Source organism: Stegodyphus dumicola, chromosome 6 (genome assembly GCF_044657685.1).
Source record: "Stegodyphus dumicola isolate Sdum_Otavi_A_Nest chromosome 6, ASM4465768v1".
NCBI lineage: Eukaryota > Metazoa > Arthropoda > Arachnida > Araneae > Eresidae > Stegodyphus > Stegodyphus dumicola.
In genome coordinates this window covers 40,487,138-40,498,036 of record NC_140773.1, presented here as the reverse complement: position 1 = coordinate 40,498,036, position 10,899 = coordinate 40,487,138, and the positions used below count along the sequence as shown (strand labels likewise).

Sequence of the window (10,899 nt, the reverse complement as noted above, 5' to 3'; positions counted from 1 at the left end):
ATTATTTGGAACATTTCACCTTTGGTTTGCAATATCCGAAAACCTTCAAATTCGTGGCTATCATCTTCATCATGGCCATAAATTATGACAAGCATTTTTAAAGTACCTGGAGACACATCCTCCCACGAGCTTGCAATGCTCCACACAGCAGATTTTATGTTAAAATATTTTTTAAATTCTTCAATAGTTCTGGCATTATGCATAGCTGTATGAGTCATTACTCAAGTTCTCATGTGTTGATAAACATGCGGTGATGAAAGAAAAATATAATGCACAATAAGTAATTTGCCAGGTTGGCTTAAGAGATATAAAATATTAGTAGGCATAAAATCAACGATGTTTCTATGCAGAGTGTTTCAGTTTGAGATGTATGCAACTAGATACGCAATCAAATTATTGATCACACAAATTTATGCTAAAACGGTTGTTTCTTCAATAATGAGGTATTTTATTATTTATTTAAAGCGTGGGAAAAAAAAAAAAAAAAAAATTTGGTGGCTTTAAAGTCCGGATTTTAGATCATTACTGATTATAGATGTCCAGATCTCGGACTTTGTACTGTATTTCTCAAAATGGAAAAAACTGTCCTCTGGATTAGATTAAAAGTAGCAACATTAATTATTATAGAATAAACAAAATTATAGCTAATTCATCTATTTCGCCCACCAGCGGCCGAGCGGTTGATTATTATACAGGTCGCTGAACACTGGTAGTTCGGTCCGAGGTTCGAATCCCGCGAACGGGCTGGCTGCATGGGCGTTTTTGTGGTTTTCCCCATGTGTAACGTGTATAGGAGCCACTTTCCCTTAGAAAGTCCTCCACGAAGGCATCCTTCTCCTTAGGCAGATAGCCCTAGTGTGCTTTGCCATAATTAACTACACCAACACCAACTAACAATTTCACGTTACTATATACAGGAAAAAATTGCATTTTGGACTTTCTTCTCTCAAATATCATATCTAGTAGTAAGAGATTGTAGCGTTAAATGGGTGGGGGGAGTTACAAATTGTTAAAGTATACAGTAATTATGATTTCGTTAATTTTTCATCCTAACATTAATGAGCCATTAAAGTTTTACTGCATAAATTATTTCCATTAATTAATACATCATTGTTGCTATTGTAATACAATAAACTCTAAAGTGATCTTTACAACTGGTCTCCTTTTTGTCTGTGCACATATAATTATGGTTTCTGCAGTTGTCAGTACACATGGAGCATCAGGTCACCTTATCCGTGACTGTAATGTTAATATACAATACCCATTGAATATGAAGACTGAATTATCTATTTATTTATTATTTACATAAATTTGCCATTAATTAGCATGTTAGCTGATACTTCTAAATATGTGCTGCTATTGAGAAAAAGAAAGAGACAATTTGAAGTGTGAAAAAGTAACATTTTATTTAAGTACACAAGTTTCACACCAAGATGTATAATTTATTTGAACTTCAAAATACATTTGTTCAGGGATATTTAAAATTTGAATAATAAAATATATGGGTATAGTTTAGCATGGAACTCTGCACTCACTTTGGGAAAACTTCTGACATAGGGAAAACCAATCATACAGTTCCTATCTTACGCAACAAATTTGAGCTTGTATATACATTTTACTACGTGTTTAGAATATCTGCTGTACATTCGATAACTTTCCATAACATTTTATATTGTTACATTTACATATTATGGCATTGAGACTGAACTCGAAGTATAATTGAAAACAATTGGCCACATAGATATCATTCCTGTTAAGGCAACAGTATATAAGCATCTTCATAAAATTATTCTTAACAGCACATCTACAACTTCCACACAATACTGTGAGCAAATTAAAACTGTGCCCTGCTAAACCGCATCAAAACTGAAAGGCCTAAAATTACTACATTTTATTTATTTAATCTTGCTATGAAAATAATTATTATAATCCTTTCAGAATGTGCATTTGCAGTGCATGCTCACATTTACTTATGTCATTATATGACAATGCATACGATAAGAATGAAGGCATGAGGTGCATAGAATGAAGTTATTGCAATATTTTTAATGATTTGAACCAAATAAAATTCCAGATTTAGGGTAAAACATTGCATTGCATTTAAGTTATACTAGGAGAGGAAATTACTTTCAGAAAAGCGTTCATCCATATTTTTATGTAGATTTATTAAACATGCCTAATTAGAAATTCTTAGCAAAAATGATAATAAATATGAATTCCATTAATATGAATCAATTCACCTCTAGCAATTAAATCACAAATGAAAGCATGATAAGGGCCTTTTCTGGTACATTATAAAAAAACTAAGATATTTTACTTAAAGTGCAGCATTGCAAGTGTCACATTCAATTTATATTTTAAGTAAAAGATTTTTAAGAATTTGCATTAACAATGACTGTTTCCACATGAATAAATTATACTACTACTGTGGCCAATAATTCATAAAAAATAGTAACATATGACAGCAGATTGTGAGTGCACTGCAAAATATAGTTATCCTAGAAGAAATAATCAGTCAAAAAATAAAAGATATAAATATTAAATAATATAGCTTAGTAACAGAAATTAAACATTTAAAATAGATTTTAAAAGAATACATGCCCAATAACTTATGGCTTTTAGCCCTATAGCAATAATATATAATACTAATACTACAAAATAATAATGCAAAGTAAATACTTGAAAGCACAGTATTTCCTTGATGTATTGTAAAAGAGCTAAGATAACATTTAAGATAAACTATTACAGTTTTGAAAGACTTAGTGGAAATATATAAAAAGGCCTATAAAAAATAAAAACTTTAAAATTAAGCAAAATTGAATATTCCACATTTTTCACCAATCCTTGTGTAACAGAAAAGGTGCACAATGCTCTTTTACAAAACCTCAAAGCTGGTTATATTTTTACCTAAAAACAACTTTACAGAATCACCTTTAAGGATAAAATAAATAAAAAATATAAATAAAAACTCAAATTTCAGTTAACAAAACAAACAAATATTAAAACAAGCTGCATAACTCACACTGTCAACAAATAAGGTCTTTTATAAAGAAAAAAGAAAAGACATTAAAAAACTGAAGAAAAATAAATTAAGGTCTATACCTTATTTTATGCCATAAGAGGAAATAACAATTAAAAAATCATACAATAAAGTATCAATAAAGGCAGTGCCAACCCATTACTTTATAAAGAATATATCTATCTCTATTTACACTTAAATTAAGAGAAATACTTTAAAAATTCTTATCTCATATAATGCATAGCCAGATACGATAACATATTCAATTAATGATATATATATATATATATCTGTTTTCTATTATTTATAATTGCAAATACTGATTGAATAGATATCATTGAATATGCTTCACTAATACATTTTGTATTAACATGAGATTCATATTAGAAAAAGTTATGGATCCGGTCGATGCACCTGAACCACACATTTCATTTTCTATGCAAGGAAGATAAACAAATGCTGGAAAATAATTCATGAATAAATTTTGATATGCTTAGTTAAATTTTTTATATTTGTTTAAATATCTTGAAAAACAAAACCAAATTACTTAATCTAATGACTCAAGGTCTACAAATCAAAGTAAATTAAAGCTACACTTCTTAAAATACATTTTACTTTTGTGTTTATTTCATATAAAAATGTTCCACCTCTAATATATGTTAAACTTTTTGTTAACAAAAATTATATGTAACAAGTGGTTACTTTAGATGCATCATAAAAGGAAGGATGTACACTAAAATTACAACATTTCACCTGTGATATGCAAAATTTATGTACTATAGAAGCATAAAAATTGATATCTGCTGCATGTGACTGTTTACAAATATCAACAGAAAATTTTATTTTATGCAAAATGCAAGCTTTAATAAATCAATTACTTCACAGTTGCATATGACAATTACACATATCATTTATCTAGCTAATCCAAATCTATTTAGTAGAAATAAAGGCAAGAGGAAAATTGTAACACAAAATTTAAATCATAAGTATTTCTCATTACAGAGGTGGAATATTTTACACATTTTGCAATTTTAAAAAATCCCATCAACTCTTAAAAAACATAATAGACATGTGTTGTTCATTCTCAGATTATATATTATCTGATACAAAAATAATAATATGAAAACACCACAAAATACTCTACCATTAAAATATCAAATGACTATATGCAGTTGCCAGCAATCTTTTCATACTTTTCTTTTTCAATTCTGAGTAATTAACTTTTAAATGCAAAAAGATTATAATACAAGCTTTTTAAAATTATTCAACTTATTACAACAGACTTGGATTAGCACACAGATGTACACTTCTCAAGCAATTTCAATGGCAAGTTATAACTAAGTGATCTTACAGAAACAACAGTTTCATCAGGACAAGTAACAATAACTATATTTTCATACTATTACAGAAGAACATGAAATACTGAACTTACATAAAACATCAGAATAACACTAAAACTGTTCAGTTATATAAAACATTGCCATAACAACATTAATGTTATGATTTAGTTCAAGTAAACAAATAATATATATATATGTATATATATATTTGCTGTCTTTGTTACATAAATAATTTTAAAGATTTTAAAAGCAGTAACATATGCTGATTTCTACAAGTACAGGAGACAACAGATATCAAATCTGGAGTACGGTTATATATTTCAAGGGTGGTGCTTCACCATTTGGTGTTGTAAAAATATAAGTAAACCAAAATATAAGTTCATGCAATTATTATTTATATGAAAACATTACCAATGTGAGCTTAAAATCTACCTTGTGAAAAGTGACAAGCAAAAAATATACGTGAAGGATGCCATTAATTTTGTATTACGATACGAGAGGTTAATGTTTTAGGAAGAGTATTTTAAAAATAGGCTCTGTTAAACATCAGATGTTCGCTCGTTGTAATGAAGTCGTATTATAAGAATAAAAATATCAAGAATATCAGATAGCATAGAAACATTAGAAATTACTTTGAAAGAAAGTTTACAAGTGTTTATATTGTGAGCCTAAAAAGTGAAAAATCCACTGAAACGTTTACTTTGACAATCTGGCCAGCAATAAATGATAATCTTATTTTTTAAGGGCAGTGATGTCAAAAAGAATAGCTCTCATTAAATTAAATGAATTTCAAATTCAACAAAGAAATATGCACTTAAATTTACTTGGAACTCCCCCCCCCCAATTACAAACATATTAATTTAAGCGCGAAGGAATAAATTACTTACTTCTTAGAAACTATTATGTTAAGTTATTACAATACATATGAATTAAACTGTTTAAAACTAATCACAGTAAGAATTTAAGCTGATCTTTTCCAATGCACTTTGTCAAGCATAATCCAACTACAGATCACAAATTAATAATTGCACTATTTCTTGTATTCTGTAACCATAATGAAAGAAAACATTACATTTTTTTTTGTCATGATATCGGTATGATATGCAAAGAATATAATAATATATATATATATATAATATAATTTAATATTATTTTAGAATATAATTTTACAGATTTATCAAAAATTAATATTAATTCAGATATATTGCAGTTTGCATGATATAAATGTAATACAGTTTAGTAGTAGAAAATTCTAAAGCATTGAAAATTACTCTCAGAAGAGAAAATTTTATATATGATGTAGTTAATTTGAAAATATGTTTTAATTTTATTTTTGACATCACTGACCATATAAATTAATTATCATCGATTACAACAGGACTACAAGGCCAGAGTTAACGAAATCAGCTTCAATATATTTTATATGAGTAAACCAAGAAGTATTTCTGCAAGTCACAAAAGCCTTTAACTGTGTATGTCTAAAGCAATTGGGCAGTGTATATATGCTACTGCTCACAGTTCAAGCCAAACATGAGCTCCTATACAGTCTCTAACAAATGTTTAAGTCATAACAACTACTGTAAAATTTCTTCAAGCAGTCACTGAGCATCATAGTTCATACATCAATCTAGCATCCAGACAGCACGTGGATGGGAGAATTGCATATAGTTACTAATAATAGTCCACCACATGTAATGGCAAGCTACTTATTGCAAACATTTAAGGGACACACAATGTAGATGCAATGATGAATATGTAGATCATATACACCACAGAATGATTGCTTATGTTCAGGTATATAAATCACAATGAGAAAGTACCTTTGTCAACAGCTAACAAGCAAAAATCACAATATACAAATCAAGTAAGCAAAGCATGCTTTCTGATTTTGCCTCAGAGTATGATCAAAACTTTCACATGGAAGAACGGTTTAAATATTTGTGATGCTATACTCTCACACAATTTACAGTTCACATCTATAATCAAGTCTATAATCATGAATATTTTAATATAACAGAAAACCACTACTCTGTTGATGATGTACACTTAAACATTAGCTTTATAAATTTTAATAATTTGTTTCACAATAAAACGAAAAGTATTACATATTAAAAAAAGGGGGAGATAAATTTGAACTCAGAAAATATAAATGTTATAACTAATCTCATACATAAAATAAATTTTAAATGTTTTCAAGGAGTTGAAAATACAGTACAATTATTCTCTCTGTGTAAAGCTTCTAACTGCAAATTTTTATTACAGATATTTTTTTCTGATAATTACTTATTTTACACTTTTGTATTTTCCCCTTTAGCCATAAGGATATGTGATGAATTTTAAAAAAATGGTTTCATTTCAAAAATAGCTCACATGAAGTTATTGTGAAAGATATGATTATACTCATGCAGCTTTTGAAAGCACTTAAAATATATATCAGAGCATACTTTTTCTAGTAACAACATTTTATTAACGTTGCAATTTATTACTTTCTAGAATAATAAAATTCATAATACCACAGAGATCTGATGACGAAGCAAATAAAAAATGTAAGCTATAACAAAATATAAATTTAAGAAAAGCTCTTTGTGCAAACAAATGGAAGACTTAAACATAAAAATATATAGTTCACACAAATAACATTACATTTAAAACTATAATGCATAAAATAAATTGATAATATCTTTAGACCTAATATTTATCATTTCAGAATTAACCTATACTAACTAAAACTAAATCAATAAAATTTATGTTAGATACATTTCAAAACAGCAAAACATGAAAAATAGGAATAACTGTATGATGCCTAAAGAACAATCAGCATTTCATACAGATCACGAATTGAATATGCCATTAGAGAAAACACTATAAACGTCTAATATATATATATAATATATATGTATGTATATATATAGATGTTTCTAAAAAAACATTTTCAAGACTAAACACATATTCATATATTTATGGAACAAAGTGTGCGGTTTATTTAATCAAACTATAATAAATTCTGTACACTTTTTATGACAGGATAATGCATAGCCAGTTGGTAACATTTCCTTTGAAATTCTAAATACAAATTTTATGTCAAAGAATAAAATATGTATATTTTAATACTATTTCACACAATATATCAGGTGAGCAGAGATTCTACATATTTAAGTAGTGTGTTTTCCAGCCGCTCATTCTTGAAAGAAGCAAAAGAGAAATCGGTGGGCAAGGATGAGAAAGAAAAGTCTAGATAAAATTAAAAGTGCCAAGTGCTATCAGAATGTTTATGCTTTTTTTTTTTTTTTTCCCTCATTTCCTAACTTTATCGTAAACTAATTTGTACGTTGAACAGATCTTATATCAGCACTAGGCTCAGTCATTTCACATTAATTCCCCCACCCACGACTACACAAGCTCCAAAAGCTTTAATTTTAGGAGTAGATGCGAATTGCTTGGTGAGCCTGCTGCCTGCAGATGGGACACTCTGGCTCTGCCTTCTCGCATATGCGATTGGCACATTCTAAGCAAAACATATTATGCCCACATGGTACAAGTGCAGCTACAATTTCACTTTCAAAACAAACAGCACAGTCTCTTTTGGATTTCCTCAATGAAGAAGAAATAGAATCTGTCGGGCTTGTAGCTGAATTAGAAGTACCAGTACAAGATGTAGCGGTAAAGCAATTGGCAATAGTGGAAACTGTGCTAACGGCAGTAATAGGTGGAAAATTGGCCAAAGTGTCCACCAGAGGGTCACTTCGAATTCGCCTTGCAGGTGGATGATCTAAAAGAAGAGGATCGGAAATTCCTGAATCAGCACTTCCTAAGCTGTTGCTCCTTCGAGGTACAGCCGATGGTGCTGTAGAAGTTGTAGTCGTTCCAAAAAGAGGTGACATTGTGCTTTGAACAGGACCAAAATCAGACCATACATTACTTGTACTAGGAAAAACTGCTTGCTCAAATGTTGGAGAATCTCCTAGACCCTCATCAACATCATACAGCCCAAAACTAGTAGAGAAACCATTTGGAAAACCAGGAGTACAAGAATATATATCAGTCATTTTAGGGGAGCCACCATCAGCAGAAATGGCATGGGATGGAAAAGTAAATATGTCCTGTGTACGAGAAGTTAAAATATTATTGCTGTCACGGGATAATGATGCATTTGCATTGCCAAAATCAGACTTATACAGAGAATTAACATAATTTGTAGTTGCCACAGTAGCTGCAGTAAAAACTCTTTCTATACCATTAACATGGAAGTCATCATCTTCTGAAGCTGAATTATTTCCAGAACTACCACCATTTGTTGTTGATGAATCTGGTAATCCTCCAGTTCTCATTGCAATGTGAGCTTCAATTTCTTTTCGAGCAGTTTCCACATTATCAGGAAGACCCGTAACTTCAAACACTGGTTCTTTTTCTCTGCTCGGTGTAACAATGTAAGTGTTAGTTTGCTGCTGAATTCGTTTTATGGTGGCTCCTTTGGGTCCAACAACAAGGCCTACAACTCGATATGGTACCCTTACTTGAATAGTTGTCTGACCTGGAATGCTAGAATTTGGTCCGGGAGCTAAAGATCCATTCATGTTATTTTTACGTTGGGCCCTAATCTGACTAAAATGTTCAGCAGCAGATAAAATTTCCCTTTTCGCTGCGCTTACATCTTCTTTTCTTCCAGTCACAACGAACACCGGTTCTTCACCCCGAACAGGAGTTTTGATATAAGTATTAGTTTTAGCTCGTAAAGCCTTAATCTTGCATCCTAAAAGAAAAGAAAGAAAAAATTATTTAACTATAAAACATTAAATTAAAAATTTATGATGGGAGGGAAAAAAGGGGGGAAGGAAAAAAATTAAATTTGCTTTATTTTTTGTAATGTCTTACTGTTAAAAAAAAAAGTTCACTTTAATCTCAATTTTGAACACAGAAAACATAATTCCTTTTTTCTCTAGAACTTTGCCAGTAATTTCAATAGTTCATTTAACATACTAGTCACGAACAGATACAGAAATCCTACCATATTGTATTTTTTTGTGCATGAGTGTTGTTTTGTTGTTTTTTGTATGAGAGTGCACATAGTTCTGTGTTTTTATAATTGTAATTTTAAATATATCGTAGCATATAAAGTGTTTCAGAATATCAACTAAATGAGATTTACTAAGACATCTATCAAATGAAAACAAAAAGATTTTATCAAGAGCAATGAAAACGTAAATAACAGAAAAATTACAGGAATGACCCTGAAATATTTTTATGTGATGACAACCTTCATAATGGTGACAGGATAACTGCTGCATGAGAACATTCGATCTTCTAAAGTCGGAGGAGGAAAGGCTATAAAAAACTAAACAGAATCTAAACCAAGTACAATGCATTTCTGATAGAAGTCAAATCTTTCTGAAAATAACTTACAGTCATATGATTAATGAAGCTGCAAAATATGCTAATAAATATGCCACACATTCATTAAGATTAAAGCTACTGCTTACTTATGCAAAACATGTATTAAATTAATGTTAATTAAATTTCATAAAATTCAACTTAAATTCAGATGTTATTTTTATTAAAAAAATGTATCAAAAGTAATTTTAGTCCTTTTGCAACAGAATACAATTTTACACAAAAAGGACTATTACAAAATTAATTACTTACATTTAAAAATGAACAATAAATTTGACTAAAATGTCTTACATGATGAATACACACTTTTGTATATATTATGAAAGATATAAACATTAGTATTCATGCAACAAAACTAACTTAATTCACAGCACACTAAATTTATTCATGACTAATATGAATTATTATTCTTAACAAAATAGGTTTTATATCATAGCTTTCCAATGTGAGCACTGAGAAAATTTAGACGGCATCCAGAAAATATAAATGAACAATAAATATATGCTTGAAAAATCTGGCCTTCTCTCAATGTATTTAAAATCCACTTAGTAACACAAGTCAGTCTAAAATCATGACCACAAATCCACATTTGCAATGATATCTGGTACACAGAAGTAACATTTTCTTTCAATATTAATTAAGCATATTGGGTCTGAAATTTGTAGGAGTTATGTCAGTTCATTGCTATAAATACACTGGTTCTCATTAAGGAAAAATTACAAAAATGACGGTTACTCAAAAAATTAGATGTAGAATTTAATGAAACTGAACCACAATATACAACACATAGTAACATATAAAGTAACATAAACAGAAATTACCACATAATTACGATGTTACAGAAATTAACATATGCATAAAATGAACAAATTGGATGTATCAAGTCTGGTACAGGACAATTATCTTCAAAATGAAGTTTGATCCCCCCTAGAAGCACATAGAGCGATGTTAATTATGTGATCTATCAGTTCCGTATGAAGTGAGAGCAGCTATATACCTTCCTAAAGATGCTCAACAGGATTCAAGTTTGGTGATCGAGTTGGCCACTCCATGCATGGAATTGTTTGCTGCTGAAGGTAATCAATCATGCACTAACTTTGTGTGGCCTAGCACTGTTGTCCTGTAGCAGAAAATCACCACCTATTGCCCTGG

The 10,899-nt window shown here is 29.9% G+C and overlaps 1 protein-coding gene across 1 annotated transcript in view; it reads right to left on the bottom strand.

Moving 5' to 3' along the window:
- Positions 1-1,380: 1,380 nt before the first annotated feature.
- The window catches only part of LOC118189944 (RNA-binding protein MEX3B-like), a 30,453-nt gene continuing 20,934 nt past the window's right edge, over positions 1,381-10,899 (bottom strand). The window contains exon 2 of the mRNA XM_035360668.2: positions 1,381-9,109. Within this exon, the coding sequence (XP_035216559.1) occupies positions 7,776-9,109 (1,334 nt within the window). The 3' untranslated portion in view covers positions 1,381-7,775. The remainder of the gene's footprint in view (positions 9,110-10,899) is intronic.